Genomic DNA, 16694 nt, shown 5'->3' with positions numbered 1-16694 from the left:
TCAAGATTACTTTTTTCTTCTTCCAGGGATATACATGTATTTTTCAACAAGATGATACAAAACTTCACTCTGTATACACTGCAAAAGGTATGGCTGTGGAAGAAGAGGATATGGGTACTGGATGAAAAACGCAACATGTTTGCAGGAAGAATGAGACAAAAAAACACAGAAACGGGTGACCATTTGGTATCCTCAATATGAAAATGTCATTTAAATGTAACAAATGCAATATTACCATGCTATAAATGCTTCAGCATCTCGGTTATTTTGGGGGATGTGCTGCAGGCCTAAAATGCAGGAAGGAATGTATATTAACAAATTGAATAATGTTGATTCCACAAATCATAAAATCTCTTTCATACTATCTGTAATAAAATAGAATTCAAAATAAATGTAAGAATTACTTGAGTTTTCACCCCCCCCCCCCAACACACACACACATTTTCCATTTTATCCCAACCGTTCATGATGTTGGATAGTACCCCATCTCCTCTTGCTAAGTGAAATTCATCCCCTTTCCCCCCCTTTTGGTTCATGTCTCAGAACTCATTTTAATTAGCTTGTTCTGTCTCTCATTCTTTCTCTGTCATTTCTTTTCCATTTCTGTCTCTTGCTCATTTGCTTTCATTACTGTCGTTTCTCTGTGTAATTGAGCTGATATCTGCTTTGATGTCACAAGGGTCACGGGCTTGCACGCTCTTGCCGTGCAATTGTATGTGAGTCATCTGTCAATCAATTTAGTCACCGTTCTCCCTTTCTGCTCTTCTTTATCTCTGCTCAAAAGGGAAAACATGCAATGTATGACCTCCAACATGGGAGCACATTTCAAGGTGGCAATTACAGTGAGTTCAGAAAGAGATGAGAGAGAGAGAGAGAGAGAGAGAGAGAGAGAGCTACACAGTCAGACAAAGAAAGGACAGTGGCAGTTTACACATTAACCAGCTCCACTGTTTTTTTTTTTGTTTTTTTTTGCCTGGATTATGAGGAAGCCTATTAGGCTTTGAGATATTGTATGAGTGTTCAAACCCATTAACAGAAAACAAGTCGCTTCCTTCTCCCCTGTTTCACTGCTTTTCCACTTTTTTTTTCTTTTGTTTGCCTGTGAAGTCTGATTATTTTGGTCACACCATGTTTTTGAACATTTGGTGAAACATCATTCATTGAGATTCACTGCAAACACACTAAACCTGAGTATATTTTTCTAATTTCTAGGATCAAGTACAAGGGTTGTCAAACTTCCACTCCAAGGTCATCATTTATCAACTGCATAGAAAAGGTTCTAAATGCTGCTGTGCAAACAAAATTTTGTATGTGTGTAAATAATAATAATAAAAAAAATCTCTGCAATGACATTGGTTGTTTTGTTTGTGGTGAAAAAGCTACAGAACTAAACACCAGATGTAGAAAAAATGTTACGGCTGGCCTATATATTCTACTGAATCTGGGAAACTGAGTGTGTAGTCATCAACAACGTCGCCAATCACTGCAGTACTTTGGCGACTGCTTGGACGATGCTGACTGTAAACTGTCTTCCTGGTTCTTTGGGTTGTGGATGTACTTTTTACTATTTGAGAAAACTTTAAACATCAGTAATGAGAACAGCATTCTGACAACTCTTCAGTTAATCAAACATTGTTTGACACTATGTTTTGTCATAATCCATATCTTGGGTTCTTATGCTCCTATAAAACTTCCAGTGATAATAAACCTTACAGCACAACTGAGCTATATTATCAGATTTGGACACTCCCAGAGAGTGTCCAAATCTTTTTTTCTGATCCATGATGTACACAGATCAGTTTTTTGGGTGTATTTATTTGCTACAAAAATCATGTCTACTGTACTATCCTTTGTACTTGGGTGGTACTGTCTCTGGAGAAATGAGTGTTTTTTTATTGTCAGAACTTGGGACCATAAGATGGCAGAGAGGGAAGAGAAACAAGTGATATGTCATGAATGGTAATTTCTTTCATCTTTATGTGTGTCCTTTATGGAGGCAGCTGTGACAGCTTGAGTTTTGATACCTGGATGTCTTATGTCAAGATGGAATGGAAAATATTAATCAAATGATGATGCATGACATTTGTCCTGGAGCTTGTTAGGACACTTTACCATTCGATTGATTTAGCGTTATGATTTCTTGTAGAATGGCCTGAGCCTTGACTTGTTTGTTCAACTTATTTGTTCAAATATGTAGGACTGCTTTTTTGCATTTACGCAATATCTTTAAAATTAGAAAGGTCTTGTCTCAGAGTGATGCTGAAAAACTAATTCATGCATTTATTTCCTCTAGGCTGGACTATTGTAATTCATTATTATCAGGTTGTCCTAAAAGTTCCCTAAAATGCTGCAGCTAGAGTGCTAACAGGGGACTAGAAGGAGAGAGCATATCTCACCCATATTGGCCTCTCTTCATTGGCTTCCTGTTAATTCTAGAATAGAATTTAAAATTCTTCTTCTTACTTATAAGGTTTTGAATAATCAGGTCCCATCTTATCTTAGGGACCTCATAGTACCATATCACCCCAATAGAGCGCTTCGCTCTCAGACTGCAGGCTTACTTGTAGTTCCTAGGGTTTGTAAGAGTAGAATGGGAGGCAGAGCCTTCAGCTTTCAGGCTCCTCTCCTGTGGAACCAGCTCCCAATTGAGATCAGGGAGACAGACACCCTCTCTACTTTTAAGATTAGGCTTAAAACTTTCCTTTTTGCTAAAGCTTATAGTTAGGGCTGGATCAGGTGACCCTGAACCATCCCTTAGTTATGCTGCTATAGACGTAGACTGCTGGGGGGTTCCCATGATGCACTGTTTCTTTCTCTTTTTGCTCTGTATGCACCACTCTGCATTTAATCATTAGTGATTGATCTCTGCTCCCCTCCACAGCATGTCTTTTTCCTGGTTCTCTCCCTCAGCCCCAACCAGTCCCAGCAGAAGACTGCCCCTCCCTGAGCCTGGTTCTGCTGGAGGTTTCTTCCTGTTAAAGGGGAGTTTTTCCTTCCCACTGTAGCCAAGTGCTTGCTCACAGGGGGTCGTTTTGACCGTTGGGGTTTTACGTAATTGTTGTGTGGCCTTGCCTTACAATGTAGAGCGCCTTGGGGCAACTGTTTGTTGTGATTTGGCGCTATATAAAAAAAAAAATTGATTGATTGATTGATTGACTTATGCCAGGTGATTGGTAGCATCCTTACCAATGGCTGAAGTAGGCCAGTTAAATAAAGCATTGAAAATGTAAAGGCATCATGGATTTAACAATTTCTTTGCAGGATTTTCTAAAAACTTTACAGAAAAAAAGGCAATTATTAAAAAAAAAAAAGTAGAAGTAGATGATGAGAATAATAATGGCTTGGATTTATGGAGCACTTTCAAGACACCCAAAGCACTTTACAAGTTGCATTCATTCACTCACACATTCAAACATTGGTGTTGGTAAGCTACTACTGGTCAATTTGCTCGAGAGCAGAATGGCAGCCATGCTTCTGTCAAGGTAGCAAACTGACAGAAGCGTGGCTGCCATTCTGCACACGGCCCCTCCAACCACCACCTCATTCATACACAAGCAAAGAGGGTTAAGTGTGACACAATTGCAATATGGTTGGGAGCCAGATTCGAACTGCCAACCCTTTGGTTTGATTTGTTTTGTTTTTTCGGGTGCTTGAGGAAATGTAAATTGTTACTCGGTTTGTCAAACTACACTCAGCTTTCCATTCTGTATTTTCAAGATGTGCAATAGCTGTTGAAGAGATTAGATCTTGGAAACTGCAAGCTATCTTCTACTCTGTCATGGCAGTTGGTGGTTTCCTTGGCTATTGATTGTTGCATTAGTTTGCAGATGTTGAGTTTCTTAATAGTCTTGTTCCCCTGAGCAGGATGCATGAATTTTAAATTAACATACAGTTCATCGATAATCCATCCACCAGCCAGTAGCTCATGTAGCTTTTTTGACATCATAACAGGAAGATGTTGATATATACTTGTAATTGTTGCTTTCTAGTTGTGGAGCACTTGCTTAGAAATCACCCATAAAGGATCTGATATTGTGGGACAGCTGTAATAAGATAATCTGTTTTTTTTTTGTTTTGTTTTTTTCTCAAGTTGCTCCTCTTGCTATTTTATGACAATATTAGGTTAGCGAAAGCTCCAATGATTGCTGCATATTTATCTTTTCCCGGGAACCCTCTGACAATCACTGATGTGCTTTCAAGGAATAAGATTTTTTCTTTATACAATAATACTTTGAGCAATATGACACACCATCAACATGTGGCTTCCACGTTAAGCTATAGCAGATGAGCGGCTGTTACCTTGTTAGTGTAGCTCAAGTAGAATCAGCGAAAGAGGCAGTTACTAAAATGATTTTCTAACACTGTGCTGTGATTGTAGAACACATAGACAACCTGACACCCTTAATGTAAAAACAAGACAGCTGTTTATCCAAGTCTCATTTCCTCAAAGTATCTTAAGGCTACAGCGATCGTAAATTTAATCGTACAGACCAAATTAAAATTTAAGAGGGGGCTTCCCCAAAGCACTGCAACGTCAAACACTCTTACTGATGATTGAAGATTAACGAGCATCTCCCAGCCATTTGAAATGCCATCCCTCCTTATGTTTCCTCTTGTGTTTCCTCTTTCCATGTCTTTAACTTTATTATTCTAAGGTATTGTTGGAACATGGTGGTTTAGTGCATCCGTAAAGTATTCACAACACTCCAAACATGACACCTGGCAATCACGCCAAAGACTTTAATCGTTGTCTCATCAAACCAGAAAATTTTGTATCTCGTGGTATGAGAGTCCTCCAGGTGCCTTTTGGCAAACTCCAGGTGGGCTGCCATGTCCCTTTTACTAAGGAGTGGCTTCCATCTGGCCACTCCACCTGATTGGTGGATTGCTGCAGAGGTGATTGTCCTTCTCGTGGGTTCTCCTCTCTCCAGAGGAATGCTGGAGCTCTGACAGAATGACCACTGGGTTCTTGGTCACCTGCCTGACTATGGCCCTTCTCCCCCAATTCCTCAGTTTAGATGTACAGTCAACTCTAGGAAGAGTCCTGATGGAACCCATCTTCTTCCATTTATGAATGATAGAGGCTACTGTGCTCATTGGGACCTTTAAAGCAGCAGAAATATTTAGGTACCCATCCCTAGATTTGTGCCTCGAGACAATCCTGTCTTGGAGGTCCACAGTCAATTCCTTTGACTTCATGCTTTCTTTGTGGAACCTTGCATGTAGACAGGTGTGTGCCTTTCCAAATCATGTCCAATCAACTGAATTTACGCCCGGTGGACCACAATTAAGCTGCAGAAACATCTCAACAATGATCAGTGGAAACAGGACGCACCTGAGCTCAATTTTGAGCTTCATAGCAAAGCCTGTGAATACTTCCATACATGTGATTTCTAAGTTATTTTTATTTTTCATAAATTTGAAAAAATCTCAACTTTTTCTCAGACTATCATTATGGGGTATTGTGTGTAGAATATAGAGGAAAAAATTACTTCTGTCCATTTTGGAATCAGGCTATTACAAAATGTGAAAAAAGGCTTCACTTGTATAATCCCTTTTAGTTGCATCACATGCAGAATTTGACATTAGTCCTTGTTTTGAATTTAAGATATGCCTTGTATCTGTCCAAAAAAACTCAATTTGCCTTCATTTATAGTTGAGATCTTTTTGAAAGTTGGTGCATGAGAGGAAAAAATCCATGCATTGATCCATTTTAATCAGAGAGGAAAGATGTGAATCGGCGTGCTGCTCATCCTTGACAGTGTTTCTGTCCACACAGCGCAGGTGGCAGTCAGTTGAGCAGCCAACTCCAGACTTGTACTGTTGCCTTCTGCCCGTCTATCACAGCTTCCTCAGTGTTCTACTTGTCTCTCATGCTGAGGTTTCCTCTGGCAATCCAAAGGATACCTCACGTCTGGGGTAGGTCTTAGCCAACGTGAGGTATTTACGTGCACATATATGTGCAAATGTTTCGACTGTGATCCCGTTAATCCTGAAGTTACTCTGGCCTTCAAATCTTAATCAAGGTTGCCATTAATGAACATTTTCTCTCCCCCGTTCTCTCATTCTCTTTAAAGTTTCCTAATTAACTACAAGCACTGCTGCTTACTAATGATGGATGTGTTGGGGTTGTGAGTAGCCATGCCACTTGGCGAATAACTCCAATAATCATCTCCTGGTTTGATTAGTAACACCTCAAAGGTGCTTGTGATTCATGTCAGGAGCCACTGGGCTCATCTAGTCACATCTAGTTATTACGATTTTTAACTTCATCACAGTCACATTTGCACAAGTTGCCAGCTGCAATAAATTTTGAGGAGTCATTCACTGGTTGGGGAGAATGCAGTGATTCAGGGTGCATACTAATGCAATATCATGAAAACACCCTGGTACAAAGTGAATCTCATCTTTTTGCAGACAGTATGTGCACTCAACATTCTGCACAGTGACACATTGTTTAGTCGCACTTTTAGAAGGTGAAGTAGGTCATAAATACTCAATTTGTCCAGTGTTCCGTAAACACTGTAAAAAGAATGCAGGAAAATTGCTCAACAATTTCCTCCACTTATGTTGAACTGTTGGTTTGTTTTTGTTTTCTTAATTTTTTTTTGCAAAACTACTGGCAAGAAAATCCATTTTCCTGAGCTTGTTGAAAGTGTTGCCCTGACCTGGAAAAGCAATTACCCAATTTTGGTATTTATCCAGGAGTACTTTTATTTATTTATTTTAATCATTACAAGTTTTTCTGTACTCGTCAGCCAATTCTTGCCAGTCTTACACTTGTACACAGAAACATTTGGAAATCTTGATCCAAGTCTGCCACAATAGTTAAAACCTGTAGGTAGATGACAGGGTGAAGATGACTTGGACTAAAATGTTATACCCCATCACACGAGCACAAATGATGGCCAACCCCACCCCAGTTGGTGCTGAGGCATTAATGTCAGGACCTTCATTACCTCTCATATTTTATCCAATATGTGGAGTGCTGTGTGTCATACAGGGTCCCCCGTACATGGGTTCACTACCAGTTGAAGATCTCTAATGCTGGACTGTGGTAAGCCTGAGAAAAGGACATTACATTTGTCCAATCTAGAAGAGAGAGATGCATGAATCAGACTCTCTGCATCAGCCATAGACAAGATGGGACAAATCCTTGCTGTATCACGAAGATGGAAGAAAGCAGTCATAGTCAAATTCGTAGGTCAAAGGACAGCGTATGAACCACAAGACTCGTCCCTTTATTAATGAGTCTAATAGGACCCAGGACCATCATTTCACTCTTGTCTGTTTTGTTTATTTGTTGAAATATTTGTTTGATTTATTTTTGGAATTTTCCATATCACAGGAACTTTTTCTGATTTGGGGTTGTATGTGAAACCTTTGTTAGTTCTGTACTGCTGATCCACTTTTGCACTGTGTTGATGAGATGGTTAAGAATGTTAAATTTGATTGTGCAGAACTTAATATCCATGAACAGTGGTGCCATGAAGCTGGAACTCAGTGCTCAGTTCTTGTGCACATTAACAGATTGTCCAGTTCAGTGGACCTCTTGAGCGTTGTTACTCTTAAAAAGCAACCACATTCACAGTCATTAAAATTTTTCTTTCTGCCTTTTTCAGGTGTTGTGTCCAGGTTGGGTGGTTGCCATGGAGAGGCTGTTGCTGTGTGTGATGCTGGCAGTTGCCATGGCAGTGAGGGCACAGATCTGTCCGAAGCGCTGCATATGTCAAAACCTGTCACCAAACCTGGCAACACTTTGTGCCAAGAAAGGTCTACTGTTTGTCCCACCAAACATCGACAGACACACGGTGGAACTTCGGCTCGGTGACAACTTTGTCACAAGGTAGCAATTTAGCAGACGCACACTACAATACGTGCAATGTTTCCTCTAATGTGCTGTTCTAACACAGTACTATGTGGGTTCATGATGTGCTCAGAGTACTTGGTGCAGTACCTTTCTGATGACAACAAAATCTGTGATCTTCTCAAAACTGCAAAAAAGACAGTTTCAGGACAAGATGATTATCCCAAAATGTAATTATACTTTAAATGTAGTGGCTGTGATAACAAAAAAGGTATTCTTGGATGATAATTGTAAAATAATCATTCACAGGGAAGTGATATGCTTTGTACTTGTAAAATTACTAAAATCTACTAATTCTACCCCCACAAGGTGTTCGCTCTTAATTTGTGAAGATTAACACACTTTGCTCCAAACTGGAAGAATGGCACGACATCTGTGAAGGCATCAGGCAACACTTGGTCGCCTAGAGCTACCCTGAAAACCACGACTAAGACAATGAATATGTGGACGTTCCACTGCACCGCGTGCTGTGAGCATATCTTCTGCTGAAGTCACACACTTCAGACAATGAAACAGCTTAATGTTGTCTCCTGGTGATGTTACTTTGGTTCATAGCTGTTGGAAACAGATCTTCATATTCACAAATATTGAATAAGCTACCCAGGATAAAAGGAATATCAAATGTGAATTCTATTTTAACATCAAATTTTGCTTGTAAATATTGAATGCTTCTTTCCATCTTTGAATTCTGCCATGCTTTTATAAGCCCTATCCAGTATAAGCTATTAAACCGTACTCAAAGTGTCAAAAAACAATTATAGGTTTCCTTGTGGGAAAAACTAAAAAAATATATAGGAAAGAGGTCTTAAAAGATTCCTAAGGGAAATCTTTTAAGATTCTTCAAGGATGATGGAGGTATTTCAGTGGGTACAGAGTTGGGCTGCCATCATGTAGACCTGGGTTTGATCACATGATATGTCTGTGTTCTTGAACGAGACACTTCATCTACATTGTCTCAGTCTACCCAGCTGTAAATGGGTGCTGGCCTTGGCTGGGGATGTAGCCAGCATTGGACTGGCGTACCATGCACGAGATGTCATAGACTGTGATTCTTTCATTCTACAGAATCTGGAAATAACCACTGGCAGTACAGCTGTTGCCGCTTCTGCTGCTTCTTCTCCAACAGAGAGGCATTATGAATCCTAAGATACATTCTTACAAGAAAAACCTACAGGATTCCAGTTGGAATTTAAGATTCCTAAAGGAAAGTGGTTTTGTAAGATTCCCAAAAGAAAGCTCAAAGTGCTTTACAGTGATGCCTCACATTCACCCATTCTCACACACCAATGCCGGGGTGCTGCCATGCAAGGTACTCACTACACAGTGGGAGCAACTTGAGGATTAGGGCCCTTAGTGATTTTCTGGTCAGGCTGGGGTTTGAACCAAGGATCCTCTGGTCTCAAGCCCAATGCTTAACCACTAGACCATCACCTCCCCAATGTGTTCAGATGTAAATGTTCAGATGTAAATGCAAACAAATCAGTTTTGTATAATCAAAATACTAAAACATATCCAAAGAGCCTGAACAGAAATAATTAAACAGTTTCATAAACTCAAATAAATAATATAGATATAAAATGTTTGCTGCACATAGTTATTGATACCCTTTGGTGAATTTTTATATCACGGCTGATCATCTGATTGGTGCCTTGTATGGCACATTACATGGATTATTTGTACCATTTGCCATTGTTTGCCTTAGTGATGTTTCCAGCCAGACTGGGGAACCTAGGATCCTCTGGTCTCAAGCCCAACTCCAATTCCAATTCCAACAGTGTCCCAATGGAGTTTTAAGCAAGGTCTTTCAAGTTTGGTGACTGTGAAGAAGAGAAATTGTTTCTCGTGTGGCCTTTCTGAAGTCTTTTTGGAATTGTTGGTCACACCTTCATTACCACTCTTTTTGTTGGCTGTTTTATGGCAGACAAGCTACATCCAACACTTCCAATAATTTGATCCTGTTTTTCTATGCCAACAGTGTAAAGCGGAAGGATTTTGCAAACATGACACGCTTGGTGGATCTAACCTTATCCAGAAACACCATCTCCTACATCACACCTCATGCCTTTGCTGATCTGGAGAACCTCAGAGCACTACACCTCAACAGGTATGGTGGACAGTGTTTGAGGAGGTAATATTTATGTTATTTATTAATTTATTGTACCCATCTTTGTCAGTTAAACCTGGGTGTGGTTTTATGTCCATCCCTTCAGTAACCGGCTAACGAGGATAGGCAATGATACATTCAGCGGAATGTCAAAGCTCCACCACCTGATCCTGAACAACAATCAACTGGTACTTATTCACCAGGGAGCATTCAATGACCTGCTGGCACTGGAAGAACTGGACCTCAGTTACAACAACCTGGACTCAATTCCATGGGAGGCAATCCAGGTCTGCATAGTTTTAAAAATTATTATTTATTCCATTCTTGATGGTCATGCTACAGGCACCTTTTTCTGATCTTCAAAGAACCTTGCTTTGGAAAGCTCTTGGTTCGAGTTAGCACCTTTTTATTTTTACTCTTCTTTCTCCTCTAGTCCACATTCGTCACCTCCTCACATCTTGTGCTAGATTTAAATTATTCTTCTCCATATTTTCAGGTTTGAAATCATTTTAACAGGACTTATTGTTACAAAAGTCTAAATGACAACAGCATTTTGGTTTTTCTTCTTGTTCTTCTTCCTACAGAGAATGACAAGCCTCCACACTTTAAGTTTAGACCACAACATGTTGGACTTCATTCCTGAGGGAACCTTTTCTCTTCTCCAGAAGCTCAACCGGCTGGATGTCACCTCCAATAAACTCCAAAAGCTACCACCAGATCCTCTTTTTCAGCGAGCACAGGTATTTTCAAAGTGTTTGAGTTCATAATGAATTTTCAAATAAATCTAGAAAGCGGTCTTATTTTTAAGATGCAGTGCTGTAAATCCTTGATTAAATGCCTGAGCTTGAATTGGGACCTGCCTCATTTAATGGCCAGGTCAAAGTTTCATCTAAAAAAAAAAAGAAAAAAACCCCTGCCTTAAATAAGTGCCAGGCATTGTGAGCGTTAAAAAGATTATGTTTGGTTGAGTCACTCTTTTTTCCAAGTCTGCTGCAGGGTGGCACCTCAAAATCGTAAAGCCTGATTTATGCTTCTACAACTCCATGGGCAAGCAATGACATTGACGTGGGTGTGACCCTTTCAAAGTTCTCTGTCACATTGGTGGGTGTCGTAATGCGATATACCGCATGAAAAGTGGCTTTTTCTGGACCAGTTTATCCCTCAATGAGCTCCACTTCTTGATACAATCATCAGTGTTGCAGTACGTGCCATTTCCCTCCATGAATTGTGGGTCATTTGAGCGTCTTTTTCAGACTCCATGTTTTAAATTTGGTAATATTTATGGACGTTTCTGCCAAACATTTCTCTTTGATCCATAATCCAAATGTAATTGGTGTGTGTGCTACAAAAACTTTTAAAATAAGATGGGAGAGGAAGGAGTGAAACCAGAAAAGTGACCAATCACAGCCCTTGCGGTCTCCTTTATTTGGAAGGTGCACGTCAGGCTAGAGAGAGGGTTTACAGAGAGGTAGAGGGCTCTGATTTTAAGTGGTTGTCTTTGGTTTCCCACACCCAGGGATATGTGTGAAACGTAACTCCATCTTACAGTACAGTCAGCAAGCAGCGTTTTGTTAACAATCGCCGGGCTTGAATAAAGGCCTGTCTCATTTAAGTGCTATGTCTAAGCACAGTTTGAAAAAAAATAAATGCCCCAGGCTTTAAATCAAGGAAATATCAATAAAGTATCAGCAACTGTGTGAAGATTAATTGGCTTTGAAAAAAGTCACTGAGTTTCACTTATCTGGTATTTTGGAATGAAATAATTTGGTGCAGTAAAATGCAATGAAACAATTATTTGCAGCATGTAAAAAAATGTCCATGATAAATTAGAATAAGTCAAAAGTGGCATGGCTTACCTTTCCGATAGACATTTCATGAAAAAGCAGGTTTTTGTTACTGTGCTGCTACACCTTGGCACTGGGACTGATTGCCTTTTCTTCACCAGTGGGGGGCAGCACTACATACAGTAAGAGTGCAGCATAGAAATAGCCCAAATGAAGAAGTTGGCTGATGTTAGCGTGCCATACATAGCATCGTACAACTTTTTGTTTCAGAACTAGAAGGATGGTCTTACCAAATTCTGAACTGTACAACATAACGTTCAATACGGTACATTTATGTTGATAATAGTAAACAATGCTTCTGTTGTTTCACTTGACCAGGTCCTGGCTACATCAGGCATCATGACTTCGTCTATGTTTGCGCTGTCATTTGGTGGAAACCCTCTTCACTGTAACTGTGAATTATTGTGGTTGCGGCGGCTGAACCGTGAAGATGACCTGGAGACATGTGCCACGCCCCAGCACCTCTCTGGACGATACTTCTGGTCCATCCCTGAGGAGGAGTTCCTCTGTGAACCTCCACTCATCACCAGATACTCACACGAGATGAGGGTCCTTGAAGGGCAGCGAGTTGCACTCAGGTATTTGTCAGTTCTTATATATATATATATATATATATATATATATATATATATATATTTTTTTTTTTTTTTAAACAATACTACTTCAGTCAGGAACACTTTGGTGAAAGGGGTAATGTTTCTTTTCAATAAGTAATATTTGGCTTTGTTCTGGGACCTCCCTACTCCTCCTAGTACTTATGTGGAAAAGCCCATAGGCACAGAGAGCACGCCCCCCTCCCCACCCCTTCATGTGCCTCCATAGAGGCTGAAGCAGGGAGGTAGCATGGCACCACAGGCATTGGGAACAGAGCAGAGCAGGCAGCGGAGAAACCAAAATGACAGCCTTTTAAGTCGGACAAGAAACACAGGAGCAGTCTGCAGAAGAAGCAGCAGCTGAGTCAGCTGTGACTGAGGAATGTGCAAATTGAAAGTGTATGAGGGAACCAGCTGAGCTGTCAGTTGATGAGGACTGAACTTGACTTTGTGGCTTGTTAAAACTAACGGGGGAATTTTGCTCTGATTTGGGGTAGGATTAACCCTGAGCCCAGTTCACACCTGGGGCCAAGTTCTCCTGTATCCTTTAAAATTTAGCAATGCATTTTTACACCACCGCTCAAAGAAGTTGGGGAGTGGGCATAACATATCTGTCTGGGCTTCAGTCTGTAAACCTTTATTTTCTGCCCAATATCTAAAGAACACCTCGTCTGACTAAAACCACTTCTTTGTGATGAATTGGGGCCATGTTGGAGGCCATCCAACATGGCTGCCACAGGTACAATTTTGATGTTGGTTTCATCACCATGACTGAACAACTCTGATTAAAACCATGACTTGATGCTGAATTGCGGTTAGCCAGAAGAAGGGTGATGGGGAGCTGATGGTCTAGTGGTTAAGGTGTTGGGCTTGAGTCCAGAAGATCATGGGTTTAAATCCCCACCTGACTGGAAAATCACTCAGGGCCCTTGGGCAAGGCCTTTAATCCCTTATTGCTCCCGGTGTGTAGGGAGCGCCTTGTATGGCAGCACCCTGACATCGGGGTGAATGTGAGGCATAATTGTAAAGTGCTTTTAGCATCTGATGCAGATGGAAAAGCGCTATATAAATGCAGTCCATTTACCATTTAAGAAAGCTCCTTTGATTTTCTTTTCCACACAATCAATAAAGAACACCTCATTTAGAGACCTTTTGGGTGTTCTGAGATGATCCACAGCATCAGTATTCAGGCAAATATGTGCATTTTTTGTTTAAAAAAAAAAAGTTAAGCTTCTGTATACATTTTGGAAAACTGACATCTGTTTTTGTATTATACATATATTCCTGTGGGATACAGACAGCATGCGTTACGCTGCAAATTTAACAGAAAAGATGAGGTTTTACATTTTTTGCATTTCATGTGCAGAAGGAAAATCTTAATGGAAGTCTTATTTAATAAGGCACAATAAGGTGCTGTTCTACAGCTGCTTTCGACAGCTAAACTGGGCAACAGAGTGTAAATAACACAAGCAGCACAACAGCAAGATCAGTTTTTCACCTGAAGTCAATTTTCTTATTTCATTCCACAAAGCTTTCCTCGTTATCTTTTAGGAGACTCATTTCCTCACCATTTTCATTTCTAACTAATGCCTGCAGTTTTTTATATTATGTTTACAAGGTGCTCGAGAACACATGAACTGTCCCGCTGCTCAGTGTAACACATGACGGGGACATCAAGCTGGAAATCTTAAGGAGGAAACTAGATCAAAACAAGTCTGAGAGATGATGGTTACTTAATTTGCATATATATTGGTCACACTCTCACAGTCATGATCGATGTAAGATTTTCACATGTAGACTGACAAAAATTAAAGTAAAACCCTGTAGAGATGAGTGTCAAAATGCAACGAATGCCCCTCTGCACATGGTATGAGGGGTCAGTGAAGGGATTGATGAGGATGAAAGTGATGTGAATCATATGCTGTGCTTTTCTAGGTCACCAGGGGCCCATATGAGGTTTCATACCTATGAACAGAAAAAAAAGAAGACTTTTTGTACGCACATCTGCAAGCAAAATTGTTATAAATCACACACTATGTTAAATTGTCTTGGCACGCCCACATTCAACCACAAATGGTTAATGCAAAACACCTCATGAATATTCAAACATACACATGAATCCAGATGTGTACTTACTACGGCAACTGAGAGGAACAGTGGGAAATTAAATGTTTATGAAACAGGAAAGGATGTGCTTTTGTGTGATCACCACAAAAAACAATAAATGCTCATAATACCTGTTATAATAATAACCTTTATTTAACCAAGTAGAATTCCATTGAGAACTAACTTTCTTTTTTTTTTTAACAAGGATGACCTGGCCAAGAAAGGCAGCAGCACACATCATAGTGGACAGGTTAACATCAACATAAGAATGTTGGTGATACATAAAATACAATCAACTTGGTCATAATAACATTGCACATGATGTAAAGTCTCAAGCAGATTTGGATTACTAGAAACATAGGCATTGTGCAAAAGAATCCTATTCACAATCTCATAAAATAGGCTGGAAGGTGTTCAAGGAAGTCAGTCTGGGCAGTTTCAGTTCAGATTGCAGAGTGTTCCAATCAGAGGGAGTTGAAAAATTGAAGGCATTCTTTCCCTCTTCGGTGTGTACTCGAAGTACATGAAAACATAACATGTCATTCGAGCGCAGAGCATAATGGCTTTCAGATCTCTGAAATAAGATGGATAAATAGGTTGGAACCAGTCCAATAACAGTTTTGTGAACCAGAATCATCCAGTGTGTATAATGCCTGACAGACAAAGTGGGCATAGCCGCTTTGGCGTACAACTCACAGTGGTGGGTGAGGGGGCTACAACCAGTAATGAATCTCAGGGTGCAATAATGCAGCGGGGTCAAGGACTGTTGCAACTGGATGAAGCACACGTATACATAGACACTGCCATAGTCCAATAAGGGCAGGAAGGTTGCAGTTATCAGGAGCTTCTGAGCAGTTAAAAAGAAGCATGATATATTTCTGTAAAGGAAGCCTAGCGTCACCCTTAATTTTGAGATCAAGTGTTAAAATGAACTTTAAAAGAGAGTTCTGTGTCAGTAGTCAATCCCAAATACTTGTAGCTGCTGAGTAGCTCAAGAACATTACCTCGGGCAAGCAAGTAACAACACAAGTAACTATAACAAGTAACTATACTGGAGACTGTTAACCCAACAAGTAGTTTTCAATCCAACCATTTGTAATGACATTCACTCATGGTTTTGGATGTTTCTTCTTAATTTTAAAATCATTACTACTTATGGACATAACTTTAAAAATGAGCTTTAAGAAGCTTTAACAACCTTTCAAAACTTTACCACAAGAACCAGCATGAAACTGTCCAAATAACACAATAACTAGACAATTATTAATCATTATGGTTGTCTCAGAATCCTTTGCACTGCTGTGATGTAATTCCTCTGTTTTCATTCAGACAAAATCTATCCTAAAGAAATCTGAGCAGCAAAGATAATCTGGGTCAGTTTGTAATACAAAATTGCATGAGGGGAGGCTTACCTCATGCCAGTATAGCAGGCAGGAGCTTGTAAATAATGGTGAGAATCCAGTCTCGTCTACTGCTAATGTATTTGCATTTCAGCAGCTGTGGTATGCTGTTGATATATTTAATGTGTGGTTTGCTGTAAGATATGAGTTGACATATATTTAATAGCTGAATAGTCATCTAACATATCACGTGAATCATTTCACATATACAATGCTGCCGCTCACATTTTAAACCTCGCCAAAATGTTTGTATGCATGGGTCACAGTTTGCATGCATATGTTAACATTTTGCTGTATAGTTGTCTTTATAAGTCACAACATATGCGTTAAAATTGACATGCTAATAGTTTAGGCCCTGTTTGGTACCTGCACAATGATTATAAATGAGACCCCAGATCTCAGTACAACTAAAAACCTAAGGAGCACTCTCTGCCACCACCATCAAAGCCCCTTCTCCCTTTGACTCCTTGGAACTACACCACTCTGTCCCATTCCCTTTCACCTACTCACACATACTCTGTCTTGCACATACTGATCTTCATTCCCCTTCTCTCTAGTGCATATCTCCATCTCCCCAGGCTGACCTTAACTTGCTCCCTACTTTCACTACCAATCACAATGTCATCCACAAAGGTCCAAGTCCATGAAGACTCTGTCTGAACTCATCCATCAATATTGCAAATAACGTGCTCAGAGCCAATCCTGTATGTGATTTTGTCTCCTCCTTGAACTTGTCTTGACTCACACATTGATTTCTTTTTGTTTTACTGTACCGTGTTA

General features: G+C 40.0%; 1 protein-coding gene across 1 annotated transcript in view; it reads left to right on the top strand.

The window, feature by feature from the left end:
- Window positions 1-16694, top strand: part of LOC117532116 (leucine-rich repeat and fibronectin type-III domain-containing protein 5-like) — a 250846-nt gene that overhangs the window by 204031 nt on the left and 30121 nt on the right. The window contains exons 3-7 of the mRNA XM_034195372.1: window positions 7623-7846; window positions 9843-9971; window positions 10078-10258; window positions 10556-10711; window positions 12134-12393. Coding sequence (XP_034051263.1) covers window positions 7650-7846; window positions 9843-9971; window positions 10078-10258; window positions 10556-10711; window positions 12134-12393 — 923 coding nt within the window. The 5' untranslated portion in view covers window positions 7623-7649. The remainder of the gene's footprint in view (window positions 1-7622; window positions 7847-9842; window positions 9972-10077; window positions 10259-10555; window positions 10712-12133; window positions 12394-16694) is intronic.

The sequence above is a fragment of the Thalassophryne amazonica genome, chromosome 19 (genome assembly GCF_902500255.1).
Source record: "Thalassophryne amazonica chromosome 19, fThaAma1.1, whole genome shotgun sequence".
NCBI lineage: Eukaryota > Metazoa > Chordata > Actinopteri > Batrachoidiformes > Batrachoididae > Thalassophryne > Thalassophryne amazonica.
Note: the sequence above shows the minus strand (reverse complement) of the source record. Positions and strands in the feature narration are given on the sequence as shown.